Here is a 15,244-nt window from a genome sequence, read left to right as displayed (position 1 = left end):
AGAGAGGGTGGGTCATCTCATATTATGCAGGAGAGAATATCTTAATGTCCGTTTAGTTTCTTTTCAACTTTTATTATCCTTCTCTTTCAATTTAAAGTAAAGGGGATATGGGATGTTACTGCATGTATAATTGGAGCATTAAAGTCAGTTTTGCCAGTGCATTTATTATTTTGTCTGTTTAGTCCGTTAAAAGATCAGTTTTGGAAGTTCTGCATTGGTCAGCGCATTGAGCAGATTTTCTATTCTAACTGCTTTTGTATCAATCTTATTAAATTACGCAGATTGACCTCACATTTAGGATTATACCTTGGTTTACAGGGCTTTTTGCAAAACAATGTTTTGTAACCTTTATCTTACCTTCCCAAGATAGGTTTTGTCGACTACAAACATGCTGGTTGTGCACTGCCTCGCTTTGTATTCATGCAGCTGCAGAAATTCACTCCTGGTAGCTGCCCAGTGCAGCCACAGCCCTCTGCTTTAAGTCACAGAGGAGATTTCCACAGGAGCAGTTGATCTAAAAAGAGTCTTGCTCAAATACACCTCACTGGTAGTTGTTAGGGAGGGTTATACAATTTCCCTGCTTTGATTTTCCAGCTGGTTCAGGGAGCCATGCTGAGAGCTTTTTGCTCTTAAGTTCCCGCTTCTTCAACCATTAGGTGATTTCTGATTTCTTTGCCTGTAGCAAATGCATATGAGATAGTAAGAGGAAGTGATGGAGTATGAAGTGTTTTGCTCACTTAAAGGAGGCAAATTCTATATTATCAGGAGAATTTCTTGTGAATGTATTTTTTTAATGTGAAGGCACAAGAGCAGTTCTGGTAAAAGCCTAGGACTTGTGATACTGTGTGAGAACGGACCTGAGTTGTTAAACTCAATTAGAAGAAGAATTTCGAGGATATTGTCCACTTGTCCAGTTTTTTGTTGAAGTTGCCTTTTTCACCTTTACCATGTTCATCTTCCGTAGGTGACTACAGACCTTAAATCAAAATGCACAGACTCCCACACAGGCACCTCTGCCTCTGCCCCGCTGGCGGCTGGGATCATCGCTCTTGCCCTCGAGGCCAAGTAAGTGCTTATCACCATTTTTCATAGTCTTACCAAGCCTTGCGATTCTCTACAGCTTAACAGCATCATTCCAACTTTCCCCATCTGCGTATTTCCCTGACCTTTATTGATTAAATAATTTCTCTTCCCAAAGGATAAAAAAGTGTTAGAAATATAATTTGGAAAGAAAAAAAAAAGACTGCTGTAATTACTTAAGAGAAAGATTGTTCATTTTCAGAACTTCATGTACATTAAAATACTCAGACAGTAGTTTGCGTTAATGCCCCACTATTATCAGTTTCAAGCCCGCGTTTAGAAGTGTCTTAACTGCAAAGTGGGCATTGAGTTGCACAGTTAAAACCATTTTCTATCCCATTTTGCACAGACTTTTAGCCCAATTAAAAATGTAACATTTTTGTTATAAATCAGGCTTTTAACTGTAGGTGCTGCTTGTTTATGCATCAATTCTGTTTTAAAATCCTTTTTTATGAATTACTTTTTAACCCTGCCTGACAGACTTTTACAGTGCATTTACAATAATGGCACTGATCATTCTTATCCAGTCACGCAGCACTAAGGAGGGGACAAACATGAGTAATTAGTCCTGTATCAAAACAGAGTGAGGTGATAGAAAAGGATTGCAATTAGGAATGGATGAGAATGTGATTTAGCAAAGTGACTAAATAATATGTTTTGATAATTTGACTAAATCTTCAACACAAATTATACATTTAAAGTTAAATCAAACCGTGTGTCTGCCTGGCAGGCAGGATAATCACTTAACAATATTTTAGATTTTCTCTTTACAATACGTTTTGCCAAAGGGTAAAAATTGAGTTCAAACATGTGTTGACTGAAGATTTACTCTAATTCAGGAATGTATGTGACTGGTACTTCATCGTATTTATTCAGCTGCCCACCTGCAGGTTAAAACCGCGGGATGTTCTGTCAGAGGCTTTTGTTTGAGTGCTTACATTTTTTTTTAAGCCAGAGTCTTACTCTCTGTCTGTCTGTGTCTGTGTGTGTGCGTACGTGTACGCGCGTGTGTGTATGTGTGCGCGTGTGTGTGCATTCCAGTAAAAATCTGACCTGGCGGGACATGCAACATCTGGTTGTTCGAACTTCTCACCCCGACCACCTGCTCACCAACGACTGGAGAACCAATGGAGTTGGACGCAAAGGTACAAAAGTTTCTCCCAAGTTCTCTTCTGCCCTCTGCAGTTTGCAAATGCCCTTGAAGCTCATTGTGCATCACACCAAATTGCAACTAGAGATGCAGGATCCTGGGATTGCTCGTGTGAAAGCTTAAAATTGGATACACACCGCAGCTCGTCTATAAGTTGCAGCAGGAAGAGGATGCTGCTCTCAGCAGGCAAAATATTCATGCGTGTGTTTCCTCTTTTCTCTCTCGGTCTCTGCAGTTAGTCATTCATATGGATACGGTCTACTTGATGCAAGTGCAATTGTAGAGCTGGCAGAAACGTGGACCAGTGTGAAGCCACAGCGGAAATGTGTGATCACCATGGTCTGTGAACCAAGGTTAGTACATCACACGCACACACACACATACACACTTGACCACAAGTGTCGATACATATTACAGCTGTCACTTTTAAAAAAAAAACAACCTACTAATTAGAAGTAACACATGATTTGTTGAGTAAAAACTGATGGTACTGTAAGACAGTTGCATTTTGCAAACTCAGCAAAAGGCCTTACCGTTGCCCACAACATTCCAATCAGTGTGTCAAATCCAAAACCTTTATTTCTCAGCTGGTTTGCGCTGAGATATGATTATCTGTTCAGTATGGCTAGCTGAGAACAACAAAAGCCTAGTCATTGGATCAGATGGGCCGTGTAGTTTAGAAATGCCACCTGCTGGATCGAAACCTGTCTGCTGTGCTGATTGTTACAAGTATAATATCAGGGATTTACTCGTCATGTGGATTCTCTTAAGCACTTAGAAACAGCTGTTTAAAGTCATCCTTGGCTCTGGAGCTTTCTAAACATTGAGAAAATAACCCTGAAGTCAGGGAGGATATCTCCTGACTGTCTGAATATGTCTTTTGTGAGTCCTTCGACTAAATCACTGGAGGGCCCCTTTTACCAGAGAAGCCCCTTGCTCGTATAAAAAAAATCGTTATACAGGTGTGTCCTGGGTAAGATAGCAGCATCACATATAGAGCTCACAGGTAAATAACTATTTAAGCAAACATATGATAAAAACAGAGAATGGATGAATGTGATCAGAGAGATAATTTAACACTAATATGAAAAATAATAGTAGTCCATATACCATTAAAAGAAATGGCAGAACAGATGCATAATAAAAACATTGTTGTATACATTGTTTTGATGTAAATTCAGCATGTGAAGTGGCCCAGAACACAGGTGTATAGTAGTAGATGCTCGTGTATAACTGAGCTGTCACACTTTGCTGCAGTTACATGTTATGTCTTCATCTGCAGCTCCGCTCTGTGCACTCGGTGAACCGCTCCATGACGCTTTTTTGCGTGTGTGCGTGCGCCAGACATTCTGCTCTGCTTGAGAGGGAGCATTTAAAAGAGAAATAATAACTTGTCAATTCATGTGTAGCACTCGCTGTTAAGACTTTATTTCTCCTCCTCAGCCATTTTGTTCCTTCTTTTTCCTAGTGTCACAGTCTGACATCTCCTCTTCATTATGCGCTCCTTGTCACTCCCCTCGCAGGGAATGAGGTTTCTCTCTCTTTTACTGCAGCTATGAGATGCTCAGAGCAGATGGTTCAAGCGTCTGCGAACAGCAGTCAAGGCAGGTTATTCAATTTACATTTTAGGTGTTTAGCTGACTCACTTATCCAGAGCGTCTTGAAATAAGTCGGCAGGTAGGGGTGCAGTGTCTTTCTTACTGACAATTATATCCAGTGATTACATCCAACAGAATCATGACGGCGTCATCAGAAAGGACACATGTTCAGGGTAAACTGTACACCATTATGACCAACATTTCAATTCCTTTTTGCCATTAACATGTGTAACACTTAGATGATGATCATAACTTTTGGGTTTTGAGTGTCATTCCGTGTATAAAAACATTTGTTTGTTGATTTCAGAGTGGCAGCAGTTTGCATATCATTCTTTTTTATTGCCTCCGTTGGCCTAACCTTGTGTATACATTTGGAAAATTGATTGTGGCATCCAGGTTTGCGTGCGTGTGTGCACTCTGTTTTGAGCAAAGTTGCTGCAAATTACCACCAGGACTGCAACATATTGTATTGCTGCAAACTGGAGCATGGTATGAGGCGAATGCTCTGAAAAAATGTTTCAAAAAAGGATTCATGATTTAGAAACACTCTGAAGTGTGTTAACCACAAATGGATGGCAGTACTCCGGGTTTCGCCGACTCCCAGCATATTTTGCCGTGGTTCTGAAAAGCTTTAAACTATAAACACAGGATTAGAAAACACATTTGTGTCTCCTCAGGATTAATGCTGTTAACATATTTAATTCAAAAAAATATTCAATAAAGGATTTCCAATATGTTATAGGTATGTGGTAGATTTTTCATATTGCATTAGGCAAAATCTGCTGTGAGCTGCTAAACGCCAGAGAAAAATACTAATTCAAGCTGAAGCCAACTGGAAAAAAAAAAAGAAATACTGGTTGTGCAATGTTTTTCTTTTGGCTAGTGTTGTGTTTTGGTGATGAACAAAGAAAGCTTGTGTTTTATCCAGGCATCTTTTAGATTCACTACAGGAATAGTGTTTTTACAGTCATCCTTGAAGTGATTTTCACCTGTAGCCTCTCCTGAAATGTTGATGATAAAAAAAAAGCTAAACTTGTCATCTTTCTTTCCTGATCAGTTGCTCCTGGTCATTTTTCACAGGTCTGTAGGTTTATTGCATAACCTTCCCTCTATCTTAATGTGTGTGCTTATAAAAACAGATACAATGCCTGCAACAGCGCCACATGTTTCTCCCAGACACTTAATCACAGACCCCTGTGCCGACGTGGTCGAATGGCAATGATGAATCAACTTCAGCAGCCATTTGTATAAAATCACCACAAAATACGCAGAAACCTAAACGTGCAAATGTAGAAGTGCTGCATTGCAGCCAATTTGGATCTAAATAATAATGTGGGCAGTCACTAGCAGTTTCCTCATATGAGCCCTGAACAATGTCCTCGGTTCAGGTGTGGATATTGTAAGTTTCCCTTCCACAACAGGAGATTCTCAGTGTTAAACATGATTTCACTTATTGGAAAGACTCAGTTTGCTTTAGGTGAGGGGTGTCGCCTGGGTAGAGTGTGAAGGAGGCAGGACATGACACAGATTACACTACGATCACAAAGGTGGTTGGTCATTTGGTCATAATCAACAATGTCTTTTACAGTTCCTCAAATTTGTCAATATGATGATTTCAGCATTGACCCTTACTGACAGAAGTTCCTGAATCTCGTCGTCTCTCTAGTCAGACATTTTCATTGCCATTTAAGTGTAAATCAGCCTTTTTCTCAACCCTCAGATGTTTGTTTCCTTCTGGTTTCACGACAGTTGCATGATAGAAACATCGTGAACACGCCCACTCGCTCATTACACAGTCTTTGCAAAGATTTGCTTTTTCACATACAACTCATATAGTATAATATAATTTTTAGGTTAGCAGTGTATGTGTGGAATGAGCTATTGACCTGTTGGCATCTTTAATTTCCTTGTTGTTGAAAGGTGCTATCCAATAAACTTGCCTTGCCTTACTCTCAAAGTGCTGTAAATTAACCTTTTGGACTGTTCCCATATGAGGCTGCTGACAAAGGTAGAGGGGTTTATGTAGTCCTTTAATGCGTCATGAAAAATGTATCAGACTGAACCTGGTGTGACTATGTCTTAAAACAGCGTGACAGTTTGGTGATCACAGCACCTTGTGTCAGTAAAACCCAGAGTCTTCCTGCTCCTTAGAATTGTTGTGGATGCGTGTAATCTCCTAAGCGAGGGAGTAAAAAGAGGTAGGAGCTTTACTTCCACAGAGGACACTGTTGCTGCAGGTTGTGAGACGCTAATCCTGTTCAAGGCCACAAACTCTTTCACCCTTCGCAGGCTTTCTCACTGGCCAGGAGCCAAGTGTCACACTCACACAGTTGTCTGCAGTGTAGCTTATTCAAAGCTCAGAACGAGCCATTAATGATTTCAGCAGCAAGCAACCTGCAACTAATCAGGGTTCCCACTGATTTACCCTGAGCTATGTTCATATTAACGTTCAAGCGGTAACCTTACAATAGTATTTATTGAACAGGCCGTTATGTTGCAGAAGCTTGCTTTGTAGGCTACTGTTCTTTTGAGTAGAGAAGAAGAATTGATTCTGGGATAACAGCAGTTTTATCCAATTGAAAAGTACCTTTTAAGTTGAATTTTTCCAGGCTAAATTGGGTGGTATTGTACAGACTTGCATACTCACCGATAGGCGATCCAGCATTTTCGGCAGTATCGGAGGCATTTCCAATACTAGTATCAGTATCGAAACAACTCTTGCCAAAATTAATTATTTTTAAGGCAGATACTTTTGCTGGCTCTTTTATTTTGCTTAGCTTTATTTTTTATTTTTTGGAGAGAGAGATGGAAGAAAAAGTATATATATAAAAAGTATCTCTAAAACCCTCATTCTTCAAGAAAGTGAGGTTTTGCTGACAGTTTGAGAATCCAATGGCTTTACAAGATTTAGTCACAAGCTCTGTTCAATATTTTACATGGTTAAAACTTTATAAAAACCACACACAGACGTAATGAGTGACCAATAACACTGATTTATGGAGAAATGTAAAAACGACAGGCAGCAACGTTATACTAATAAATTGAGATGTGTCATCATTTCTAAGCATGTAAGAGATGATATCACAGATAAGTTATAGCCATTGACTGCACTTCTTTTAAATCAGACTTCCACAGAGAGGAACATAGCACACGACACAATCCCTGTCTGTCATACCAGCTAGATCATCACTGAAAATGTCCTGGAAAATGATCTCTATAAAAGAGTGGGAACCCCTGCTATTGCGCACCGCTGTCTTCATCCGCTTCTTTGTGTCGTTTCTCATGTTTTACAGCAACATTGGAAGCCATTTGTCCATTAACAAGAGTGTGGACGCCTGCATTGGGACAGACAGTCACGTGACCTCATTAGAGCATGTCCAGGCCCGGCTCACCCTGTCCTACAACCGCAGGGGAAACCTGGCGATCCACCTCATTAGTCCTGCCGGCACACGCTCCACTCTGCTCCACCCCAGGTACAAACACACAAGCATGCATGCACACAGACTATACAGTACATGTCGCAGTACAAGTTGGTAAACACAAACTGTTTACACTCCTTGCTTGTGGTTTTCCTGCAGGCCTCATGATTACTCATCAGAGGGTTTTAATGACTGGGCTTTCATGACCACCCACTCCTGGGATGAGAACCCGACAGGGGCATGGATGCTGGAGATTGAGAACGTGGCTGGTGCCAGTGACTATGGTACGTTGTTGGCGGATTTGTCTGCATGTTTGTGTTTTCATATCTAGAATTTGATGCTGTCCAAGTCTTTTTTGGACATATTTGAAACTAATGGTAATTTTCATTATTGATTTCATTTGTTGACTACTTTTCTGGTTAATTGTTGATAAGTAGTTAATATTTTTTTTTAAGTAAAGTGTCAGAAAATAGTTAAAGATGCACATCACAAGCCTCAAGCAGACACATCTTCATATAACTGTTTTGCTGTTTTGTCTGACCAATAATCTAAAACCTAAAGATCGTCAATTATATAAGGCAATAAATCATCACATCTGAGAAGCTGGAAGCAGGAAAATCTTGAATGATTTAAAAACAATCATCAATTCATTTGCATCATTTTACTAATTAAGAGACAAAAGCACAACAAAAACAAACAACCCCAAAAATAATCACAAAGTTTTCACTTTCACAAAGAGCTACATCATTAGATATAAAGGACATGTAAATCAGAATACTAAATCCTGATTCTCATTTGTAAAGTTAATGGCAATATTGTGTTGTGTTTTTTAAATTTCAGCAGTAATTTAAAGTGAGTAGATTTAGACAGAAAACACAGGAGGAGAGAGGCTAAGAGTGGATTGAAAGTGGGGGCATCATGGTCATGTGTAATGCGTCTTAACCACTATGCCACGAGAGTGGCATAGAATGACCTTACATGAATGTTATTCAACACATGCATTAATCTGTTGAGTCTAGAGTTCAGCTCAAGGGTTCAGGAATCAGTGCCAGGAGATTAGAGATCAAGTGGCTCCTGTTTTCCAAAGGTGCATGCGCCTTCGTCCTCTTAATACGAGCTGCGAAGCCGACTCTGTGCAGCTCTGCAGCCGTTAGTTTTTTTCTATAGCGGGGAGCATGATAATGCAGTGGAGAGAATATTTGCGCTTAGATCATCAGCCAATAACCGTCTGCATATGAACTTATCAGGTCCACCCACAACATAGTATTCAAAAGCCAAGAAAACCCCAGAAGACCAATGGAGATGAACGCCTCACACCTCCCTCCTCAGAAAGAAGTGATTTGCTAAAGTGGAACCTCTCAGTCTCTACACTTGAATGACTCTTCCGAATACTTTATAATACTCATATTAGGCACAGAGTGAAATCATGCCGTCTTTAAATTGCAGCTCATTTTGAGGATTCATTTTCAGTCACTTAATGCAGCAAATCCAAGAGTCTTCCATAAAAAGCGAATACATTTACAAAATCCACCCTAGGGAGCGCCGGAGCTTCACTGTTTTTGACAGGGCTTCTTTGTCTCCAATTTAATAAAAAAAACAACAACGTTTTTTTATCCCTTCTATCTCTCCATTCAGGCACTCTGACCCAGTTCACCCTGGTGATGTATGGCACCAGCTCAGCGTCATCCAGCTCCTCTGACAAAGCTCAGCCTGGCGATGGCAACTGTAAGACCTTGGATCTGAGGCAGATTTGCATCGGTAAGATCCTAAGATCTCCTGTCCCACAGGAAGTTAGCTGAGGAGCTGGGGGGTTTGAATGTCATGCAATTATCTTTTTCAACTCTTCCTGCACACGTAATGCCATTATAACGCTTTAGCATCAATATCAATTTAAAATAAGGATCTGAGCTCTGATGAGATCAAATTTTAATGCAGGTCCTTTTTTAATAACCTCATTTAAATTTAATGGTGTCCATGCTGCCGTTTCCTACCTAATTCAAATACTGCTATAGGCAATGTCTCAAGACACTACTGTATAGAAGTCCACTTATATCTCGTCTGAAACAGTGTCAATCTGACCCCTACAGGCTGTCTGAGGTATTTATATGCCCACAGACGAGATCATAAACAGTCATCAGAGGGTGAACTGAATATAATATCATTGTGATTATCATGTATGGTTTAGTAAACGTTCTCTGACTTGGGGCTCACAACTACATTTTTTTTGTTTCTGAACATGTTGACAAAGACCCTGCAGTAAATTAGATTTTCCTCCTTCTTTTGGCTCTCGCTCCTGTTTTCAGTTCAGTTACCCCGACCACAGTCTGTTAATTGCCACTATAGGCAATGGTCTGCATCTGGGCCTGCTGCATATGGAAATGGCTCTGTTGACTTAAACATGCTGCACTCAGCATATAAATTGCAAAGTTTATTTCATCATCAGTTTCCTTAGTAAGCAAAAGAAGCACTAACAAAAGTGAAAATGGTGACTTCAGATTGCCTCAAAACTTTGATTCGCATTTACCAAGATACCAAACAACACATGGGTTAATGTATACATAAATGTCACACAACAATATTGACTGTGCCCTCTGAGTCTTGACTGTCGGGTCCAGGGATGCTGGTTTATGGTGGCTGTAAGGTGTGTGTGGCTTTTTATGTCAGTTTTGTTTCTCTGTGTTACAGAGTGCAATGCTGGCTACTACCTCTTTCAGCAGGGCTGTGTGAAAGAATGTACAGCAGGCTTCTCGGTGGGCTCCCAGCCCCTCAACTACACAGTGGGAAACTTTATACAACCAGCTTCCGTCCCAGCCTGCCTGCCCTGCCCACCGCCCTGCCTGACCTGCAGCAGCCTCAGCCCTCGGGCCTGCCTGTCCTGTCTCCCTCACAGCTCCCTGGACCCCATCTCTGGCACCTGCCTGCACCTCAACCAGTATATGCGAGAGTCCCCTGGCAGCTTCATGGTTGGCCAGGGGAACACGGGAATGCAGCTCCAGCTCAGCTCCCAGCTTCCCATCACCGTTGCCGTGCTCAGCTGCATGGCCATCATCGCCACATTCGCTGGCACCTTCCTGCTGCTGCAGCTGCGCTCAGGCGCACTCATTAAGCTGCCCTCTCTGGAGGCCGGTAGCGGCCTCGGGGGCAGTTTCAGCCTCGGGGGAAATAGGGTGGTGTCGTACCGCGGCATCCCGACAGTGTGGGGGGATGATGGGGTAAATACAGACTCTGATAACGAAGAGTTTGACGTCCAAAATGAGAGGACTGCCTTTATCAAAACACAAAGTGCTCTTTAATGCCTCCCCCACATTCCTCCCTTTCTCCTGCTTTTTAAGTCTCCTCACCCTCATCTGTCTGATAATTCAGGGCTGTGGTAACTGCTCTGTCACAGTCTTTCCTGGTTTTATCTCTTGTCCCTTTTTTCCTGTCTCTGTCTTACCGGGTTCTCATCTGAGTCCTGCTTCAGGATCTGCTGTGGGAGACATGATGGGAAGCGGCTGTCTTTCAGAGCTCGGCATGGCCCGAACTCTGCTCTGTTCACACTTGGGCGCTTTTCTATTAAACTGGCTCTCTCCCTCCTCTTGCCCTCAATCACTAACAGTGTCTGTCTGTGCAGAGTCCATCTTCCCCCTTTTTGTTACAGTAAACAAACCATTATTTACTTTTTTTTCCTCTTCCCATCAGTCTCAGTGCAGTAGCCAGACGAGATTGTCGAATGTGAGGAGTAGAGGTGTGTGTGTGTGTGTGTGTGTGCGTGTGCGCACGTATGTGTGTGTGTGAATCTGATGAACAGTGTACTGCCCTTCATAGAGACACATTTAGTACTTTGACTTAAAAGCGATAACAGAAGATGGTATTACGCAGCCCTGAAATTTAATTTGAAAACATTGAGTCTCATTAAGTCGTTAAGTGACATCAACGTCCAAAATCTGTTCATGAAAACTGCAGCAAGTCATAGTGTATATAACAAATGCTCAAATCAAAAGATTAATAGTTGCCAAGGAAATGTCCGGACTTTAATGGTTTATAACTACGTCAGATAAACAAGCTCCTCTGTCGTCTTTATCTTTACGATGAGATGATGTTTTGTATTTGTTTTAAACAAAATCCATCTTTCACACGGTATTTTTTTGTCTGCAAAGTTATTGTTCTAGGTGTGAGGGGAGCTTTCGTTCTCCAATTGTACACACAGTCTGGGAAGATCTCTCTCAGTCCCTGCAGAACAAACTGTGAGTCACAAAGCCTTTTGGGATTCAAGATGGACTCAATTTATTCCCAGTTTGGAAAGTTTCATAAATTCTTCACCTCCCCAATTGTCATAAAGTATGGAGGGGTATCGAAAAAGTATGATCAGTTAAAAGAATAAAAGACTGCTTGATCAACCCTGAGGCACCATCCTGTCCAGGAATATTTAATTTTCTGTGTTTGATGTGCTCACATCCCAGGGCTGAGAGAGAATCACTGAGTACTGATGGGGCCGAGAACAATATGTGACTGTTGAGCACAAGAGCTTCTCAAAAACAGATGGCAGCTGTTGAGTGACCTGTGATTGATTCCTTGACAGAGTGGATGCAGTTATCAATAAATAAATGAAGGCTTTCCCTTTTGTCAGAGCACTTTAGCACTACAAAATGTAGACACACCTCATATTCTAATCACTGAGACTTTATTTGCGTGTTTGTGCGTGCATGTACTGCTCATGAGGTCTAAAAACGTGTATCTGATGTCTGAAGTGAAGGTTTCCTTTCCTCGTTCTTCTCAGTCTCCACTCGCTTCTTCAAATCTTGAATGCTGTTTAGAAATCCTGAGGCACCACGTCTCATCAGTATCTCTGCATTTACCCTCCAGTCTTCATCTAATCTGAATTTCAGATGAACTCTTCAGTGTACTTGCCAATTAATTATATTCTGAATGATACTGCAGCAAATATTTATTCTAGATTTTAATCATATCTTAAGGAAAGATTGTTTTAAAATTATAATTTTTTCCCGGGCTGGTTATCATCTAAAATGAACATCTCATTTAACAAAGTGCAGCCATTTTTGAATCCATCTCCTTTCCTGCTATGTTGAAATTATGATTTTTTTTTTCTTTGTTCATTCCCACTACAAAAACGGCGAAGCTGGCTGAAAGGGGTTGTCATGGTGATGACATGCATACAAACCTGCAGCTGCTCATCCTTTTTTTTTTTTTTTTATCTACCTCTCATATCATTCATCAAGGTTTCATACGCCGGTAGAGGAGCTGTTTAATAGAGGTTAAATTATATGTAGGTCGTATATGACAATGCTTGTCGGGAAAGATTTAGGAGAATAGGCATGTTAGTAAAATGTAATGATTTAGAAGAGGAAACAAGTAATTTCGATTCAGAAACTGTAAAGCTGCTGTAAATTCTAGTCTGCTGGAACTCCTATCTCTCCTAAAATGTATTGCTTTTAGGATCAGCATTCATGGGCAGCCACACCTGGGCTTTAAAACCTGTTATTGAAAATAGAATGGGTAGAAGGGATGTTCATATATCGTGTTGGCTAACGTTTAAGTGTCGGATCAACTTTAAATTGGTAGGGGCGTTTGTTTTCCTCATCTCTCATACTCAGTTTTCCCAGGTGGCTCCATCAGGTCTGGAGACCTTTTTGTTCATAAGTTTATGTCACTGACAATCAAAAAAGTTCCTTTGTTTAAGGGCGAGAAGGTGCACAAGCACACAAAGCTAATCTATTTTTAATTTAACCACTGGGTGTTGGGTAAGCTATCTCAGAAGGTGTTATTCATAAATATTAAGAGCTGAATGTCATTTAAGAAGAAAGATGAATAAACATCAGAGAATAAAGAGTTTCAAACCGGTACCTTCCAACATCCTGCTCAAAGGGATGGATGGATTGGTGTGTATGCTCTCAAACACAGCACTGAGCCAGGAAGCTTAATTCATCTCAGATGGCCGGTGCAGGTGTAGCACATTTGGCTTATCACTGCAGTTTCAGCCAGGAAGCACTAAACTGGATTGGAAACAAACCTGAGAGTGTGGATTTAGAGAAAATGTCTTCATAATAAACAAAGCTAATGTGGCTGCAGAATAACGAGCGTGTGCTGCATCACTTTGTGTGATATACATTAGTGCCTACTGCCATTCAGGCTTCGATTAGCCCCGGTTGGATGCTCATTTAAAAATGTAATAACTACAGTCTCAGACCTGAGCCACAAAATCCGATCGACTTCCCAGCTTGGTGTAAAGAGTGTACACAACAGATAATGCGGCACCAAAATTGCTTCCATAAACTATTTTCTTAAACTCTGGTTGCTATGCTTTTTTTTATTCTTTAGAAGAACTATGATGTGGGACTCTGACCCATGCAATTAGTATTGATACTAAGTCTCAACATTATGCATTGTTTATCTCCCCCTACTAAAGATTTATATTGCTCCAAGCAAGAATAAAGTTTCTCCTAAAGTGCAACATTTTGAGGGTGTTCAGACAAGTTTCTGTGTCCCCTCGAACGCGCACACAAAACAATTTATCAACTTAGCTTGATGTTGTATTCACTACAGCTGGAAACTTAAAACTGATGAATGCGGAGCTTTGTGCATTGAAGTTTTCAATTTATACGAAAATCATGAATGCGGACAACATTAAGTAGCTCATGCTTCCAAAGCACGGGGAGCTGCTGAAAACTTAGCTCACTCCTTTCGCTGCAAGAATGTGACGGAAACTACACACTTAACTAAAAGTTATAAAAACACAAAAAAAAAAACAGTTTCTTTAATTGTGCCAGAAAGCAGTTCATCATCTTAAGGCTGCAACATCACAGGCACTAATGTGTGAAGTCTTTTAATGTAGAAAATAACAGGAATGTTTAAAAAAAATAAAAAAAATCAGCTCATCGCAAATTGTCTCCTCTGGCTATAAAGAGAGGATGGGAGTGATGGAGAGTTCTTTCTTCATACAGCTGACTTATTTCACGTGGAGCTCGATGTTGCTTCAGTCCTGCCTTAGGATGTAGTCTGAAGTGATCAATATGAAGTCAGATGGAGTTAATAGGAGCAATATCTTTGGCATAACCAAAGACAATCATTTAAATGCTGTCTGTTTAGTGTTACGACGTGTTGCTTTCAGGTTGTCACAGTCTATCGACCCCCTTCACTCGTGCTCAAAGTGTTTTGTTAAAATCATTCTGTCATCTTTTTTTCTTCTTTGAAAATCAACAGCCGTGGAGGGAGGAGGTAGAATGTATCCCATCTCCATCTCCATTAACTTAAGGGCTGAATCAGATTTGCGTGCGTCCATGTGTGCATATGCTCGCTTTAGTATAAATGAAACACTTTGTGATGACCGAGGGGGAGGGGGATTGGTGGAGCAGCCTCCGACGACGCTGTTGACCTCCTCCCGCCTTTTTGTGAGGTTCCTGGCCTGTGGCTGCACACAGTACCTTACAGATTTGTGACCTATGAATAATGTACAAGAATGACTATCTTACATGGGACATAACTCTAAAATAAGGCATATTTTTGTACTATATGAATGGTGCAGTGTAATTTTCTTGTAATTTAAAGATTTGTTTTTGCTCTTGTTTTTCTCCTTTTTATTTAATTGATGTCAATTATAGATTCTACTAAAAAAAATAAAGATCTATGCAAATTGGAATGTGTTGGAAGAATTACTTTTAAAATGTATTACAATACAGATTATTGTCATTTGTACAGGGTTCCCTCACCTTTTCAAATATCAAGTTGAAGGACCCAACAAGGTACAGTTCGAGACACAGATCGAGGTTAATTACTATTATAACCCTAAGAAATTAATAAAATGAGAACAATACATTTAAATGAAACATGAAATTTGACCCAGCTGCAGGGGCCGCACGCATGCATCGATTAGAATTCATCCTGAAGGGGAAATGATTGTGTGTACCAAATTTTTTTGCCAATCCATCAATCAGTTGAGACATTTCAGTCAAAAACTCAAATGTGAACTTCATGGTGGTACGAGAGGAAAGGTCCTCCTT

The 15,244-nt window shown here is 40.6% G+C and overlaps 1 protein-coding gene across 2 annotated transcripts in view; it reads left to right on the top strand.

The window, feature by feature from the left end:
* Window positions 1-14,877, top strand: part of furina (furin (paired basic amino acid cleaving enzyme) a) — an 80,496-nt gene extending 65,619 nt beyond the window's left edge. For both annotated transcript variants that reach the window (XM_083912482.1, XM_083912481.1), the window contains exons 10-16: window positions 965-1,065; window positions 2,122-2,225; window positions 2,466-2,583; window positions 7,122-7,301; window positions 7,407-7,531; window positions 8,883-9,005; window positions 9,933-14,877. In XM_083912482.1, coding sequence (XP_083768608.1) covers window positions 965-1,065; window positions 2,122-2,225; window positions 2,466-2,583; window positions 7,122-7,301; window positions 7,407-7,531; window positions 8,883-9,005; window positions 9,933-10,540 — 1,359 coding nt within the window. In that variant the 3' untranslated portion in view covers window positions 10,541-14,877. The remainder of the gene's footprint in view (window positions 1-964; window positions 1,066-2,121; window positions 2,226-2,465; window positions 2,584-7,121; window positions 7,302-7,406; window positions 7,532-8,882; window positions 9,006-9,932) is intronic.
* Window positions 14,878-15,244: the final 367 nt, after the last annotated feature.

This window comes from Echiichthys vipera, assembly GCF_963691815.1.
Source record: "Echiichthys vipera genome assembly, chromosome: 1".
NCBI classification, from domain to species: Eukaryota; Metazoa; Chordata; class Actinopteri; order Perciformes; family Trachinidae; genus Echiichthys; species Echiichthys vipera.
This window is presented reverse-complemented; position numbering and strand designations above follow the sequence as displayed.